The 18,611-nt window shown below is 39.4% G+C and overlaps 2 protein-coding genes and 1 non-coding gene across 3 annotated transcripts; 2 read left to right on the top strand and 1 right to left on the bottom strand.

Moving 5' to 3' along the window:
• Positions 1-256: 256 nt before the first annotated feature.
• Positions 257-520, top strand: KRTAP7-1 (keratin associated protein 7-1). The gene has a single exon (XM_028114366.2). The coding sequence runs from the start codon at positions 257-259 to the stop codon at positions 518-520; it is 264 nt and encodes an 87-aa protein (XP_027970167.1).
• Positions 521-15,223: 14,703 nt separating this feature from the next.
• Positions 15,224-15,341, bottom strand: LOC114219598 (small nucleolar RNA SNORA29). The gene has a single exon (XR_003611424.2). It is a non-coding gene; the product is annotated as a small nucleolar RNA SNORA29 (small nucleolar RNA).
• Positions 15,342-17,859: 2,518 nt separating this feature from the next.
• On the top strand, positions 17,860-18,051 carry KRTAP8-1 (keratin associated protein 8-1). The gene has a single exon (XM_028114389.2). It carries the CDS (start codon positions 17,860-17,862, stop codon positions 18,049-18,051), a length of 192 nt encoding a protein of 63 aa, XP_027970190.1.
• Positions 18,052-18,611: the final 560 nt, after the last annotated feature.

Below are 18,611 nucleotides of genomic sequence, written 5' to 3' on the forward strand. Positions count from 1 at the left end.
TTTGAAGATACCGCACATTCCTTTGCCAATAGAAAAGCCAACAAAAATGTGGGCCATGAGTCTGTGGGTTCCTTTATGTGCATTTTATTACCAAATAAGAGACTTATTTATGCAAATTAATGGAAAGATGTTTAGACAACTGTGTCATGCCCACCAGCTGGGGGTATAAAAAGCCTTCTGCAGGAGGAGACCTGCATTCACACTCGGGTAACTCGCTCTTCCCTATCTATCCTATTCCACCTCAACTCCTGCCACCATGACTCGTTTCTTCTGCTGTGGAAGCTACTTCCCTGGCTATCCTTGCTATGGAACCAACTTCCACAGGACCTTCAGAGCTACCCCCCTGAACTGCGTCGTTCCCCTGGGCTCTCCCCTGAACTATGGTTATGGATGCAATGGCTACAGCTCCCTGGGCTACAGCTTTGGTGGTAGCAACATGTACAACAGGGGCTGTTGCTATGGCGGCAGCTGTTTCAGGCCATGGGGCTCGAACTCTGGCTTTGGCTACAGCACTTACTGATGGACCCAAGTCTCCAGGCAACTGCAGAACTCTCCAGCGATTCTCTGTGTGCGAACCAACCTGAAGAGCTATGACTGTCTTCCTGCCTCCAGGTGTGCGTGGGAGATACAGCCTCTGTCTTCTTGCTGACTTCTTACTGAGCTCCTGGTCTTTGATGATGCTGAACAAGCCACCCAGGCATCCAATGCTGAACTGATGCTCACCTACAGCCAAGGAGAGCAAGATGTGGTTCTCCCACATAACCTGAATTTTAGGCGTGAAGCAAGTAGTTTGCCTCTTCTAGTTGCTCTGCTCCTGTGTTATTAAATTCTACATTGACATCAATGTATCACAATTGGGTGTGGGTAGGGTAGAAGGGGGTTTTGCTGTCAGTCTCTTAATAACATAAATAATAAATAAATAAATTTCATTCAGCACACATATTTTTGCTCCTGTTATTTATTTTGCTCTGCTTTTATGCTTTTGAATTCCTCAGCCAGTTTCAACCTCTAATGGCTGACTTGAACCAAATCTTATTTTGAGTTCAGACTGTACACCAGGATAGGGTGATGCCTAATTATTTTGTCCCTTAATGTTAAGATTTCAGTTTCTAAAGAGGCCTTAAAAGTGTCCTAAATTAAATCCAAAGTACACTGCCATTGTCAGTGTTTCTCTGTGCCGATTATAAGCAGGAACGTTGCTTAGCTGTTGAATGCTCAAAAACTTCTTTCCTTCTTTCATTAGGGACACAATCCCATTTTGATTCCTTCCCCTTTACCCTGCTCTTTATGGAACTCAGCTCCAGAGGGATTTGAACCCCACAGCCTGTTGGAAGAATTTCAACTAAATGGACTTAGTTACGAATCTTTGTTTTTAGGAGTTTCTAAGATTTGTTCAATAAAGGGAAGCCAACAGCTAAAAATCACATAATATTTTTTTTTCCTTTTTGATAGATGAGTCTTATTTTTCCCATCCTCTTCACTTTTGATTATACATATAGCTGTATTAAAAATGAAGCATTCGTTCTTTGGAAAGATAGTTGCCACCAAAAGCACTTGAAATGATAAGTGGTTTGTACTTAGAAAATGCTTCTGGTCTTGCCTCCTGAAAAATCTCTGCTTTACTGAAGCACAATATTTTGTTTGAATGAAAGCTTACTCATTCACATATCAAGTATTTATTACACCCCTGCCTCTCTCAGAGAAGGTGCTCCATAATTGCTCATTGACTTGTTAAATCTCTTCTCTATGGGTGCAAAATATAGTATAATCCAATATAAAGTTCATTCACATACGCATGAAATATTACCGGACTCTGGCCACTGTGTTAAGAATTTGGGGACTATAAAAACCACCTAAATAGAGACTGGCCTGAGAAGCTGTTTTCAAGAGATGCTCACTCAATAGACACTCACCAAGTAGACCCAAGGCCAAAGATTGTCCTAAGATTTGGGGGACGTAGGGACAAATAAAACATAATCCTTGCCCTGAAGATTTAAATATACTTTATTCAATATATAAAGAGCACTTAATAGTCTCCTATTTTATACCAACTAATGTGCTATAAATGATTATACAAAGATAAATAGATATTCTTTACTCAGTTCTTCCCAAGGACTTAAAATAGGAGACAGCCTATGGTCATTTAGCCTTAGGCATTTAGCCTAAAATCAAGGACAGTATAATTATTAAAATGAGAAAATTAATATTGATATATTATTATCTAAGTACAGTACATACTCCAATTTTTTCAGTTGCTCCAATAATGTCCTTTGGAGTTATTATTTGCCTTTGTCCATATGAACATAGCATAAACAGTGTGGTAAGCTTGCATAGAAGGGAAGTTTGGGTATCTAAACATGACCATGAGAGAGGTGAGTTAAGAGTTACATATGGAGACAGACATGTGTGTGCAAAAGGGAAAAAGAATTGGGCTATCTGGAGGTGAAGTGGGCTTTCACTGGCAACATTCCAACAAATAGGTAGACAGACCTACTGGTGGGGAGATTCCAGGGGCATCAAGTACTAAATGGATGATTTGGGATCTCTACCAACCATAAGATTCTAGATTCTATCATCATGGCTAACATTTACATAAAGTGTCATTGTTCTAAAACCATAATCATTTTTGTGTTTTGCCAATTAGATATTTTTTTATTTTGATGTAATTTCAGATTCACAGAAAAGTTGCCATGACAGCGCAAGGAAATTCTGCATGCCTGGATTTATTAAATGTTTACACTTTGCCCCACTTACTTTATCACTATATATAATATGATATACATACAGTACTGTATGTGTATAATATATATAATATTTAGGGTAACAAATCTACTTCAGAATATATTTCAGGTATCATGACCATTTGTCCTTAGAACAAAAGCAGAATAATCATGAAAATAAGAAAATTTAATATTAATACTGTTATCTAATCCACAGTACATACTCAAACTTAGTTAATTGTCCCAATTTGTCCCTAGGAGTTATTTTTCCCATTGTCCCTGCAGGATCTGAGCCAGCATCATGTGTGTCTCCTTAAGTTCTTTAATCTGCATCAGTTCCTCAGCTTTTCTCTGTCTTTCTTAACCTCAGCCAATTTCAAGGATGCAGGTTGATTATTTTATAGAATGTCCCTTGGTTTTGGTTTGTCTGACTTTCCTCATGATTAGGTTCGTGTTTTAAACATCTTTGTTAGGAATGTCATAGAAGCAATGCTGTGTTCTTCTTGGTGCGTCCTATCAGGAGTCGCATGATGTTGGTTTATGCAAATTTGATTGGTATGAATTTTGATCACTTGGTAAAAGTAGCATCTTTCATGCTTCTTCATTTCTTTTGTCATTGATAACTAGTGTGTTGATACTCTGACGCTATGTAAACATCCTACTGCTTATCAAGTTTGTACCCACTAATTTTAGGATTTATTTGCAACTTTTTGATTTTATATATCCTTCTACTATTTATTAGTTGGCATTCTACCATAAGAAGGAACTTTCTTTTCCCTATTTAGTTTTTTGTGTGCTTATTTGTATCAATATTTATATCAACATAAGCTTGTGGATTCTTATTTTGCTCAATATGTTATAATCTGTTAATGTTATTTTTAATTTTGATGCTCAGATTGCCCCAGATTTGGACAGTGGGAAAACCTTCACACAGGCTCCTAAGTTCCTTAGAAATGGCCCCATCACCATTTGATCAATTCTTTAATTTCTGGCTCAACAGAATGTTCCAGGCTCATCTTGAACCTCTCTGCAGCAGTCATAGAATCAGTGATTACTCCAGGTCTCTAGATCCTGTAAGTGAAGACTGCAATTTAGAAACTTGTTGCTATATATGCTCATTTATACCTTATCATATGCTATAACAATCATTGCTATGACTATCAATCATCCTTTCAGATTTAATGATACACTAAAAAGCTGTGCTGGAGCTCTGCATATGGGGGAGAGTTCACAAATGATTCATTTAAGGTAAAAGAGGGGCTGGCTGGCCCTTAGGTTGGCAGCGAGGTGGGGGGCCCCCAAATGCCAGAGTGCAAAGGTCATTTGTTCTAAAGTTCAAGTGACCATACTGGTTGCCCACAGGTTGAACACTTCTGTTCTTTAACTAGATTTGCATTTAACCACCCTATCTCTGTTTTAGCCCCAATCCTTATATTTTCCTGTGTGTTGCAATCCTGATTCTCTCTGCGGATTTGGAGGGGAAGATCAGCTTGCTCTTTGCTTATAGCCCCCTTTCATGGTCTGTGCTATGGTTTCCTCTTTCTTTCTGTTTTCTTTCCATCTCCTTCGCATCATCCAGATACTTAGTTAATCCCTCTTATCAGTATTGTTCCTACAATTCTATCACTGTTGGCTTCTACCTTTTATTATAATTGAATGGGTTCTGGGGAGGGGAAAGGGCAAAGTCTGTTTGGTCTGTCTGCCATCTTTTCTTTTTTTTTAAAGATTTATTTATTTTAAGGGGGTGGGAGGGGCAGAGGGAGAGGGAGAGAGAAATTCAAGCAGACTCTGCTGGACATGGAGCCCCACTCAGGGCTTGATCTCACGACCCTCAGATCATACCTGAGCCTAAACCACCAAGAGTTGAATGCTTAACCAGCTGTGCCACTCAGGTAGCCCTGTCTGCCATCTTGAAGCTAAAAAGTATAAATACCTTAAAAAGCACAAGAAGGGATTAAGTACAACAATTTGTCTCCTTTCCTCCTGCAGTAATGATGTGACAGGCACAAGGATGGTTTAATTTCCCTATTTATTTGCATGACAGTAGTTTTGTTTTGTTTTTTTTTTTTTTTTGAGGTTGGCTTCATTACCTATCCATGTTACTGAAGAGAAAACTGATATTAAAAAGTTAAATAATTTGTTTGAGCTGTATCATCCATTTGTAAAGAAAAAAAGTGCCAAGATATAGCCAAGGAGTGTCTGACTCCAAATCCAACCCTCCACTCTAAAATGAGTTATATAGCGCTTTTAGAGTTATAACACTCTTTTTCAGAACTATTCCTGCTTAATGTCACTTCTTATGCCATTGATAATTATGCCTTATATTTACATAGTGATTTACAGTTCACAAAATACTTCCATAGAATCTTATTTAATTCTTTTTTTATTGGGATATGATTGACAACATTATATTAGTTTCAGCTGTACAACATAATGATTTGATATTTATATATATTATAATCACCACAGTGTCTAGTTAATATCCATCACCATATAGTTATAGGTATTTTTTCTTGTGATGAGAACTTTTAAGATTTACTCTCTAAGCAACTTTCAAAAATACAATACCGTATTAACTATAGTTACTATGCTGTACATTATATCCCCAGAACTTATTTGTAACTGAGAATTTGTACCTTTTGACTACCTTCACTCATTTTGCCCACCCTCCACCCCTGGCTCTGGCAAGCACCAATCTGTTCTCTGTGTCTATGAGCTCAGTTTTTGCTTTTTCCATCTTTAAGATTCCACATATAAGGGACATCATGTGGTATTTGTCTTTCTCTGTCTGATTTACTTCACTCAGCATAATGTACCATCCATGTTGTTGCAAATGATAACGTTTCCCTTTTTTACATGAATAAAATTCCATTATATATCATATATTTATCCTATCTATCTATCTATCTATCTATCTATCTATCTACCTATCATCTATCAATTTTCTTTATCCATTTATCCATCAATGGATATTTAGGTTACTTTCATGTCTTGGTTACTGTAAAAAATGCTGCGGTAAACATGGGGGTGCAGATAACTTTCCAAATTAGTGTTTTCATTTTCTTTGGATATATACCCAGACATGGGATTGCTGGATCATATGGTAATTCAATTTTTAAGTTTTTTGAGGACCCTCCATACTGTTTTCAAAAATGGCTGCACCAATTTACATTCCCACCAACAGTACAGATGGGTTCCCTTTTCTTCACATCCTTACCAATACTGAATTCTATTTAATTCTGACAATTACCTTGGGAGATCAGGCATCATGAAGAAATTGGTGTAAATTAAGCAATTTTCCTGTGGGCAAAAATCACCAAGTGAGAAAGCTGAGACTTGAACCAACTCTCAACCTGGGGTTTCCAGATTCCTTTTGAGCCCATCCTTTTATCACTGATAAGAGAGGCAGAATGTTAACTTGGTATTTGCTGATTTGACCATAACCGAGATTATCAAGATCCTCCATTAGTTCACAAGCTTGCCAAATAAATTTTAGTGAGTATTAGGCTCCATTCTCTACCCTGATATCAAGTCCTTAGATTTCCCCTCCTCATTATGCCTAAGAAATGCTGTTAGATCTTTATTCCTAATATTTCTGTCTGCTTCACACCTTTGTCATTTTGCACCTGGATTACTACACCAGCTGCCTATCCAGTCTGCCAGTCAGTCCCCAACCCCTCTTCCATACATCAGATATAATCATCTCTCAAAATGTGAATCTAATAATATGGCTTTCTTTCACAAATTCAGGTTATTTTTTGATTACTTACAGATTTCAGGATAAAGATCAACTAGTGGCTCACAAGACTACCGATTCCTCTAGCCCCATTTCTTATTATATGTCCCTACCATGCTTTCCTTTCTCCCACAATTGTACCTGCCATAGTTTTTGCTCCCTTCTGTCTCCCCTTCTTCATCTAACTCCAACAGATCCTTCAAAAGGCTTCCTCTACCCCAGGGAACTTCCCTTGTGTTAGTTTGAAAAGCCCCACCTCTACTTTAATATCATACTGTTCACACTACATTGCCAAAGTCCACCGACCAAGACTCCCAGGAACACACTGCAGTCTTGCAATCAACTTGTTGCAAGAGCAGAAATGATGCAACATGAGAAATTGCAGGATTTCTCAATAAGGGGGTTTTAAGAGGGGTTTGTTTTAAGATTTGGGCTTGAATGAGGTAATTCTGGAAAGGACTAAAGGAGGCAGTGGTCTTTTCTGTATTGGATACTATCTGTAACAAATTGCCACAGACTTAGTGGCTTAAAACAACACAAATTTATGCTCTTACAGTTTTGGATGTCAGAAGTTCCAAATGGGATTTACTGGGCTCAAATCAAGGCATTGGTAGGACTGCATTCATTCGATTTCCTAGCCTTTTCCAGATTCTAAAGGCTTGCCCCCAATCCTTTGGTTTGTGTCCTCTTCCTTCATCTTCAAAGACAGTAGCACAATATCTTCAAATCTCTCCCCCTGATTCTGACCTTCCTACCTTCCTCCTTCACTTTTGATTACACTAGGCCCACCTAGATAATCCAGGGTAATCTCCCTACCTTAAAGCCAGTGGGTTAGCAACCTTCATTCCCCTTTGCCACATAGTATAACAGATACACAGGTTCCAGAATTAGGACGACAACGTCTTTGGGGGACCATTACTCTGCCTGCCACATGTACTGTCAGGAAGCAGGCCTAATTCTATGGTTGGGTGTTTTAACAGTTTTTACCTGTTAAAACACAGGTAGTGGAGGTAGAATAAGGCTAAATGTGTTATTGGTCAAGAGGCAACAGTCACTGATGATGATGCCTAGTCATGCTGGGTTTGAATAGTGTTCCTGTTTCCATCTGTTCTTGGACATGATTACAGAGTGGCCTTGTTTTTGTCTTCCTGCATCATTGTCACAGACCTACCTTGTCTGATTTGATGTTCCAAAGATTGTGTATGAATGTGGGGAATGCTCTGGTTTATTATTAATGAGGTGAGGGCTGCTGATTATCTTTCTTACCATCCTCGATTCCCTCGCTAGAGTGTGTATGCTGTAAGTTCCTCAAGGACAAGGACTGTGCTTAATTCACTGTTCTATCACCACTGCTGTCTTCTACACACTTGATAAATATTTGCTGGATTAATATAATGATTTTAAACCCTAGAGAAAAAGCTTAATCCTTTGCTCCTTGAAATATGGTCAGAGGACAAGCAACATTGGCATCACCTGGGAGCTTATTCAAAAGGCAGAACCCTGGGCTCCTTTTGTACTCTGCGCTCTGACGTTTCAGGTGATTCATGTGCCCGTAAAGTTTAAGCACCGGCCCGGTCCTGTTGATTCTTACCCTGAAGGAAGTAGAGAGGGACATACATCTCACTCTTGATCTCTAAAGTACTGATGAAACGGTATTAACATTTTCAGCAAAAAACAAAGTTTTTAAAAGTCTGATTTTTCCTATGCTCTTGTTCTATTTTTATTGCTAGTTACAGAAAAACTAGTTTATGTGTTTCATTTCCACTGTGGATAGAGGAAAAGCACTTAAAACGGAAGCAGGGGAACTTTCTGTTAGGTAAATGGAAATATTTCTTGCTTCTAAGGCCTGCCAGGCAGAGACCCCTTAGGATATTCTGTGAGACTCCTGAACGTGTTGAGAATCGTTGTCTCTAAAATACCCTGTTATTTCTCAGACACCAGTCCCTTTGCAGTGACGTGCCTGAGACTCCTGACATTATCTTTGACCACAGTGTTTGAAGTCGAGTGTCCTGTTCTTTCTTCCTCCCTTCCCAGTCATCCTTCCCTCTTAGTAATCTCTTTACAAGTGTGCCTCATTATCTCCATTTTGAAGCTTCTGCATCCTACGCACTTGGTCGCAACTACAGAATTTGCAAGGCTTCCCTCATGAGCAGCCTTAAATTTTAAGATAAAGAAATCTTTGGGACATAGGTTTTCACTTTCACATTTAAATTTATTTATTTGTATATTTAGTTTTGGGTCAGCAAAGACTTTGAGGACATGATGCTTCCAGTAGCTCAAGTTTACTATCATTTATTGTGTAGCGGTAATATAAAATATGATTTTTAAGGTCATCAGAAGGACATCACCTAAGGCCTTCCAAAGGGCAACCAATGAGTAAATATGTTGAAGTGTCATGCTTCCAATCATCAGTGAGGCTGTTTAGCACTGAGGTAGCACAGCAGATCATAATTTCTTATCTTTTATCCTCTGGACTAAGTCAGCTTACAGGTTGGTGCTGTGCTGTTCCTTACAATTTGCACACATTCCCAGTTTCTGGCTCTAACTCTCCCTTTGTGTCCAAAAAGTGGACCTCAGCTTCTTGTTTTGCGTTACTAAGAATAGAGAGTAGATGCTAAAAATGACCTTCATATCCCACCAGTGACTAAAAGCTGGCAGCAAAAACATACCTTCCTTGGAATGACTTTTCATGTTGGTTGTTAAAATACCTGCGAGGTGTTTCTGACAAGAGTCAGTGAGCTTATTATGCATCCAGGCACTACTGTGGTGTCACATTATTTCTTAAGGACACATCATGGGTTCTACATCAAATGGCAAGCTTCAGTAATTAGGTGCTTGCTCTGATAATTAACCAAGTGGCCTCACAAATGTGGCTTAGCCCCACAAGTGCTGAGATAGCAAGGCATTGAAATTGCGTCTCAAGTTAGCCCTAAGACTTGGTCAGCAAGTTCTGGCTCTGTCATGTGACACTTTGGGGGTATATTGTCTGGTAATCATATTTGACTGCGTGCGATCTTGACTTCAGTCCTGTGTTTCTTGACCTTGGCTCTATTGACATTTTGGGCTGGCTAGTTTTTTGTTGTGAGAGTTCAGGGGGCGGTGCTGCCCTGTACGTTGTAGGCTGTTTGGCAACATCCTTGGCTCCTACCCATTAGATGCTAAGTAGCATCCCCCCAGTCATGACAAACAGAAATGACTCCAGACATTGCTAAATGTCTCTGGGAAGCAAAGTTTGCCATGATAATAAGTCACATTAGCTCTGGCTTATTAAACCGGGCTAAGAAGGTGTTTCCTTTTTATCCTTCACCATCTCGTGCTCATGTCATTTTGAGTTTTGTGTTTTGTTAAAGAGGACACCTTTTCAGATAGCTTACCATTGAACGCTACAAAGTACTCAAGGTGTGACCACTGCCTTTACTGGAATCACTTGGGCTGCTTATTAAAAATACAGGTTCCTTGGCCGTCCCCCCAACCCAGTGAATAAGAATCTAAAGGAATGAGCTTGGAAATGTGCATTTAAAACAGGCATCCAGGGAGATTCTTGCACAGACTAAATTTTGAAAACTATTGTGGTGGAACGTTTTGCAGAGATTTCAACAATTCTCTTCTGTGATTCCATCACTGCATTTTGCTTTTTAAAGTGATGGCAGCTGGGAGCCCATTACTTTGTCTTAGCAGGGGTGTGAAATACGGTGAGCAAAAGTGCCGTATATAGTTGCATGCTTAGTTGACCAAATTCCAATGAGAGAGGGTTGCACTGTAATCTTGGGTCATCTGTGATTTTGATGTGAAAATCATACCATGGTTGAGTTCCAGGGAGTCAACTTACCTCATTTTACAGTCAAATGGTTTGGGGCTCGGAAAAGTAATTTGCCTAAATTCTCCCAGCAAGTGCGTGGCCAAATTAGGTTTAGAATATTCATTCATTCATTTACTCAGTTGATATTATTGAAAACTTACACTATGCCTAGTAGTGAGCAAGGCACTGAGGGATCAAGGCTGATTAAAGACATCATTTTTGCTGATCATTTAGCAGGTTAGTGAAGCAGATACCAGTCACACAGATGAAGTTAAAGGACAACTGTGAAACATACTGCAGATGTGGGGGAGATGGTGGTCTGCCATGATGCCATGATGCCGTGATGCCATGATGCAGGGGAGGGCAGAAAGACCTGCCAGAGGAAGTGGTTGAGCTGGTGTCTAGAGGCTGGTGGGAGAGAAGAGGGAAAAGAATTCCGTCAGAATATATAGCAAGTGCCAAGGCTTGAGAGCTAGAAGGAACATGGTACCTTTGAAGCTCTAAAAGACGGTGAAGGTTAGGCATTGAGTTGGAGGCTTTTAGGTCAGTTTAAAGATAAATTTAAAACATTATCCTAAAGGCTATGAGAAGCTATTGAAATATTTTTAATGTGAGTATGTTTGTGTGTTTTTGTGTGTGTGTATGTGTGTCTATCATAACCAGATCTGCCTTTTGTAAACGCTTTGGTTATTGGAAGCAGATTGTAAGGAGGGAAGCTGTCACTTGCCTAGTTCTGAGGCCACTCTAGCAGTGTAGGTACATAAATAAATAGCTTGCATTGGGTAATGTATCAGGCTGAAAAATGGGACCCCAAATTGTTCACTCTGTTAGCTTACCTTACCACTAGGCTCACTACCTCACTGCTCGTGAGGCAGAGGTGAGTAAGTTAAGGATCTTGATTTGGGGAGATAATCCTGGATTATCCAGATGGGTTCAATGTGATCCTTATAAGAGGGAGAGAAGAGGATCACAGTCTGTAGCGCAGGAGAAGCAAGACATTGGAGGGAGGCAGGGAAGGAGCCATGGGCCAAAGAATGCAGGTAGCCTCTATAGAAGCTAAAAAAAAGCTAGAAAACAAATTCTCCCCTCAGAACCTGTAGAGGGAACCAGCCATGCCTATATGTTGACTTCAGACTTCTGGCCATGGGACTTTTAAGATAATAAATTTGTGTTTTTTATTTTTAATTTTTTTTAAAGATTTTATTTATTTGAGAGCGAGCGTGAGTGGGGGCGGGATAAAGGGAGAGAGAGAGGGAGAGGGACAAGCAGACTCCCCACTGAGCGGGGAACCTGATGCAGGGCTCAATCCCGGGACCCTGAGATCATGACCTGAACCCCGGTCAGACATTTAACCAATTGAGGGACCCAGGTGTCCCAAATTTGTGTTGTGTTAAGCTACCAAGTTTGTGGTAATTTTTAGCATTAGGAAGTAATAGGAAACAAACAGATATAGTGAAATGGAGATTGCTAGAAATTAATGGATTCAAGAGACTTTTAGAAGGTAAAATTGATAGCACTTTGCAATAGATTGTATTTGCAAATGAGGGCGTGTCAAGGGTGACTCCTGGGTATTGATTCTTATTATTCAGATGGTATCATCTCACAGCATGGGTGTAGATCTCATTTTTCATATTGAAAACCAGATACAGTTTCCGAGTATGAGGATCTAGAGAACAATAATTAAATTTTGTATGCAAGTTAGTAAATTAACTGAAGGGAAGTCATATTTTGAGGGTCATGGTATTTGATTGTCAGATAGTAGTAACTGAAAAGCAATGGTTAGGAGGATTACAATCAAGGGTCTGAGCGAGTATCTTCCCTGGGATAACTTCACATTCATTATAGAAGCATGACAGTTCTCTTTATATGCTTCCTGTAACAGTAATTAGATGTTGTCTCTACAGGCTATTTTATTATCTCTAATTGTCCCAAGTGCCTTACAGAGCTGCCTAATAGGAGGACCTCAGCACTGAATTACAGGTGTGCTGGAGGTACTGCTGGTCTCAGCCTCTGGCTGATCTGGGCGGGATCTGAGGCAGCAGAGTTTGGGGGCCTGGCTATATCCTCTCAGTGAGTCTCACCTGATTATTCCACTATATCCTAAAGATGTGTAATATACTGTGTGTGCTATATGGGAAAAAGATTGGGAAGCACTTCCCTTTGGTGTTCCTTCCACAGTGTCTTCCATGGATGTCTTGCATCAGAATCCTTGGTGGGGATATTGGGTGAGAATTCTGAAAGATGATTTTTAGCCCACAGCTGTTAAATCTAGCTGTCTAACAATTCTTAAATCCATCCCCTTGTTCATACTGCCACCTGAGTTTAGGCTCCCATCCTTTCTTGCCTAACTTAGTGTGATGGTTTTAATGTAACTCTATTGATTACCAACCCAATGGCCATTCCTTTCCCTCTTGCTAGGTTGGCAGAGACCAATTTGCACTCTAGCAGCAGAAAATGCCCAGTACGTCCTTTTCACAGCCCAACCATGAGATGTGATTCAGTTCTAGACTATGGGAGCCAGAGGGAATCCACTGTAAGGCAAATATGAAATGAATTCTTTGGAGATAGTAAATACAAAGGAGCTGTGGGAGAAGAGATCCTATTTTTTGCTTCCTGGTTTTGGATGTTGATGCATAAGAATGTGAACGTGCACCTGCTGTAGTGATCCTACAGCCAATGGGAGAGCACTGAGAGTGTCCCTGCAGTGAGCCACTGAGAGGGTCCCTGCAGTAAGCCAGTGAACCCTGACATTGCCACGCCCTGATGCATGTGTTCTTGGAATGGCCTCTGTTCTTGTTTCTTAGTAGTCATGAAAAATAAGCTCTTTTTGTTTAAGCAGACTTCAGCTTGGGTTTTTGTAACTTGCAGCCAAAAGCATTCCTAGTGAATACAATTTTAAGCCCAGTCTTCTTCATACATACCTCCAGGATTTCCCCATTTCAGTTCATTCTCCACACTGAGAGAGTAGCCATCTTTCTGACATGCCAAGCTGATTATGCCACCCACCCCTAGCTGAGTGCATTAGGGGTACCCTTTGCTTCCACGGCTCACACAGTTTCACATGCCCCCGATTACCTTTTCAGTCTCAGATTCTGTTAATTCTCCTGTCACTATGGCTATGGTCCCTTTGAATTGTCTGTGACTCCTGGAAGACACTATAGTATTTAACACCTTTGAGACTTTAAAACCCTTCTTTCTGGAATATTCCCTAAATCCACTATCCCCCTAACAAATACTCACCCATTTTCAAGACCCAGCTCAAATATTTATCCCTTCCATAAGGAGGCTTTCCATGGCCACTACCTCCTAGTTCAAGGAGACTTGTTTCACACTCTCCATCATCCCTGAAGTCTACAGAAGGCAGTATGGACTTTCAGGGTAAAATGTATAACATTGTTTATTCATTTATTTATCATTTTCCTTTTAATTACCATTTCTCATTCATCTTCAGATCCCTAGAACCTAACAACATACCTGGAACACAGCAGATGTCTAATAAATGTCTGTAAGAATAAGTGTTTGAGAAGATAAATGGAAAGATCATGTTTGTATTACAGAGTAACCACTGACATATATTTTAAAACTCATTTAAAACATTCCCTTGTAATTTCTCTCTCATTACTAATGAATTATAATATTTTGAAGCTGGAAACTTTATCTGTGAAGCTTACAAGACAAGAACTATCTTACTGTGCATGCTGAAATTGACCCTAAGATCTCTACACAGTATGTTTCTTGCTCCTTTGTAGAAAATCAAAGAGCAAGATTTTCTCCTGTCTTTATTCATGTCAGACGTTATTTAAAATCAAAGAAATATGAAAAGAGAAATCAAGTTATTTATTAAATAACATCTTAAGATTGTTATTAAAAAAGAAAGGGGTCATGAACTTTATCCAATAAGTATCCAGTAATGATTAGTCTATTTTTTTAGATTTTTTTTAAAGATTTTATTTATTTATTTGACAGAGAGAGAGAGATAGCAAGAGCAGGAACACAAGCAGGGGGAGTGGGAGAGGGAGAAGCAGGCTTCCCGCGGAGCAGGGAGCCCGATGCGGGGTTCGATCCCAGGACTCTGGGATCATGTCCTGAGTCAAAGGTAGATGCTTAACGACTGAGCCACCTAGGCACCCCAGTAATGATTAGTCTAATACTGAGTCATTTTTTATGTGACCATATAATATTTTTCTTTTTATCAAACCTCCATGTCACATGACCCTGTTTTTTTCAGACACTCACAAAAGCTAGACATTTTTACTGCAACTGGTTTAGACAGCTATTGCTTTCTACTGAGGGGTTCCCTACATCACACTTCCCCTCCTGTTGGGAGGCTCTGGAGCGCCATGGGTCTTTTTGACATTTGGCTTAAAGAGAAGTTGACTAGGAGATACATTTAATTTGGATATGGGGGGATAGATTTATGTGGGTTGCAGTCACTTCTGAGTCTCATTAGGCTATTTTGAGACATCCTTGTGTGGGAATGGCTTCCAGGAATTCTTTACCATCCACTCCCGAATTAACCCAAAGTTTTTGACTTGAAGATGTAGAACCAGAGGTCATATGTCGGTATGAATTTGCTCCATGGCATTCAGCACAGGATGAGTAGTAGAGAAAACAGTTTGAAATGATGGAGTCAGAAGCTAGTCTATGGAAAAAATATTATAGAAGTATGGCAAGCAGTTAAGTAGTAAAAATACACCTTTTGGAATTTTGTAATATTTATGATTTTTGTTAGTGTTTAATTTTTGTGATTTCTTTTAGCATTTAACACATGTTTAATTTTGTACTTAATTTTATATTTTTTATGTTCTTTTTCATAAAGAGGGTTCTCAACATTGTATAAACTGCGTGCTTTACAAAACCTAGATCTTCCCTAGATATACGTATGTCGGAATATAGTTTCCGTAGAACCGATGCAGGATTAAGCTAGCTATTAGTTTTGTTATTTTTAATTTTTATCTTATTTTATTATATTTCCAGTTCAGCTACTTCATAGAGGAGGAGGACACAAATAAATCCTCCCTCTTCAGATCACTGCAATTTTAATCTATACCAAATTTGTTATGTTTTTAAATGACTTGCTGATAATGTGTCTCCTTAAAACTTTCTTGTGTTAGGAATTTTGTAGACTTTCTAGAGAAAATTCAGGATATTTGCTGTAAATAAGGCCTAAGTTTTTATTTTTTTTAAATTTTAAAAATATTTTATTTATTTATTTGAGAGAGAGAGAAACTAGAGAAAGTGAGTGCACAAGAAGTAGGGAGGGGCAGAGAGAGGAAGAAGCAGACTCCCTGCTGAGCAGGGCTGGATTCCAGGACCCCAGGATCACGACCTAAGGCAAAGGCAGACGCTTAACTGCCTGAGCCACCCAGGCGCCTCAAGGTCCTGTTTTTAAAAAGATGGCATATTTTAATTCTTATTCACCCTTACTACTCAGATACAGAGCTGGGTATTGTGCCATGGAGGGCATAGCTAACATCTTGCCAGATTGGGTAAGCAGGTGAGGGGAGAATTCATTTCAACAGAGCATCATAATTGAACTTTGACAAATCTTTTTTTCCATCCCATTGTATAATGCTATTTTTTGTTTCATTTTTCTTTTTCTCTAAGGTTATCATTTTCTTTCTTTCTTTCTTTCTTTCTTTCTTTCTTTCTTTCTTTCTTTCTTTCTTTCTTTCTTTTTCTTTTCTTTTTTTTTTTTTTTTTTGGTTTTCTTTATGGAGTAGAGCAATATGATGAGAGTAGAAAGATAGTGTAAATCATTCTGTGACTTTCAGGGAAGGGCCTGCTCTTGAATACCTTTATATTTTGGGAGAAAAGCTAATTTTAATTCCCTGACCTTATTTAGCTGTAAGTCACATGAAGTGTTCGAATTTTAAGTGCTGAATCAACCTAGGTGGTCATGGCGCTTTGTTCTTGAAGAAAGATGGTAGTGCAGCACCATGTATTTTCAAAAATGCCTCTCCTGTAATTAATCAATTAGTGGTTTGAATGCTGGCATAGTTTTGTATTTTTCCAGGTGTCGCACCTTGCCTTTGGATTCGATCTGTGACTTCTTTGTACTCCTAGAAATTTAGGTCTTTGTTGCTGGTGACAGGGAGGAAAGCTACCTCTGGGATCTACAACAAAATTTTGGGGTCCAGTATGTAATACATATTCTTTCCATGGTCTTCTAAGAATGATTCGTTATAGCTCTGTGCCTTTCTGTTTCTGTGCCGTATGTGCTCTTCTGCTGTATATTCTGTAAGTTTTCTACCAAGTGCCGTTATGGGCAATCTCAATGCAAATATCTGGAATAGTTTATTAGGTCTTTCATGACCCAAAGTAGTTTTCATCAATCTTGTCCCTTCTTTCACTCTTATTTGAGAACCAAATTTCTATTTAGAGGAATGACTTTCCTTCCTGGTCCTGGGAGGAAATGTTGACTTAATATGCCACCTAGCCTTTCACAAGATTGTCATATTTGTCAGATAATCTGCTTTTATTAGATCCAGCAAAAAAATATATACGTTTCAGGATAAAATTTGCCACTCATTTTTCTGTTTTTTACTTCGTTATTATTTTCAATATTTATTTTAAAAATAAATCATATTTATTTAACCATTCATTTCAAGGGGCGCTTGGGTGGCATAGTTGGTTAAGTGGCTGGCTCTTGGTTTTGACTCAGGTCATGATCTCAGGGTCCTGAGGTCAAGCCCCACATCAATTTCCACATTGGGTTCTGGACTCCCTGCTCAGCATGAACTCTGATTCAGGATTCTCTCTCTCCCTCTGTCCCTCCCCCAGCTCACTTGTGAGCTCTCTCTTTTTCCCTCTCTCTAAAATAAATACATCTTTTAAAAAATTTAACCCACAAAAACTCCATTTTTTTTTTTACAATTATAAGATTATTAGTTCAGGCAGTGGTCTCAAAATGTGATGTTAGATATAGTTCGGGTGGGGATTATAATTAAGATTAAATTTTTAACCAGTTTTTAAGACAGAGTATCTATACATAGGGAAAAAAAAATAAAAAAGGAGGTTTTCCTATGAGCCCTATGGCATTTGTTTTGCACACTACCAAAAAAAGAATTCTTTAACCAAGTGAATACTAAGAAATAACTCAAGTTTTAGTTGGACTCACTATGTATTATCACTTCATTGATTAATTTATTCCAACACATATTTATTGAATTCTACCCTGTGTGTTGTGGAAATTCAGTGAGCAAGAGGACTGAATAAGAGTTAACAACCTCAGAACATTTCTTCGTTTTATAAAGCCTGCTTACAAAGAATTATATCTAGGGTCTATAGGAGCCAGTGCTTTGAAGTCACTGCAATACATTTTTAGTGAAGGACACACTTTGTTTGAAGGGATCCAATCCTTGTATTCTATGATGTGAGAGCTTTCTTCATTGGCTGTAAAGACATCTAACACAAGAGCAAATCAAATTAATGAGCTTTTTGTGGTCTCAAGAATGAAAATTGGTGTCAAGAATGAAAATGAGGCCCTTGTGTTTTTAACCACACCCCACAGCCAGGGTATATAAAGAAGGTTCTGAGCCTGAGGACTCATCACACAGAGAAGACACATTCCCCTGCTACCTGAGCCCTCCACTCCTGACACCATGTACTGCAACACCTTCTCCGGTGCCGTCTTCCCAGGATGCTACTGGGGCAGCTACGGCTACCCCCTGGGGTACAGCGTGGGCTGTGGCTACGGTAGCACCTTCTCCCCAGTGGGCTATGGCTTTGGTTATGGCTACAATGGCTGTGGGAACTTCGGCTACAGAAGATACTGGCCATATGATCTCTACTGATTTGCTGAAATTGCTGAGGCGTAGAATCTTCTCTCCCAAGGCTGAGAGGCGCCCCTCCACGTCCCTCCTTTACTTCCTTCTTGAGTCCTCCTTTGCTCCTTCACCTCCCAGTTGCTGCTTCTCAGACCTAGCACCAGAGTCCAGAGGGAAGGAGATGAAAAAGCAGATGACGCCTCCAGCTGCCTTCCCTGGATGATGTTCTTTGAGACATTTTCGGAAACTTGATGCCCAAACATGTATTTCTTCTGAATTTTTCACCATGCTCATGACTCTTGATAAAGTTGTGGATGTGTGTGTTGAATTCTCAATAAACTTGTCTCAATCAGCATAATACTCTCACCTGAGCAGTTTCCTTTCTTGCTGTGCGCATATTTTCTGTTACATTGAGTGGGGAGGGAAGTGGATTTATTTTTCTCTTGTGGGCTTTGGGAGCAATAAGAAAGCAAATAATCCTAGATCTGGTGTGATAAACAGGCAAGAAGGGGCTACTTGTAAAGGGAAAAAAAAAGTCTCTCTTCACCTTTTACCTCTGGCATCTACCTCCAATCCTTGCGCCAATG

Source organism: Eumetopias jubatus, unplaced genomic scaffold (genome assembly GCF_037043125.1).
Source record: "Eumetopias jubatus isolate StellerSeaLion01/CBP00866 unplaced genomic scaffold, mEumJub1_p1.0 scaffold_1, whole genome shotgun sequence".
Taxonomy (NCBI): Eukaryota; Metazoa; Chordata; class Mammalia; order Carnivora; family Otariidae; genus Eumetopias; species Eumetopias jubatus.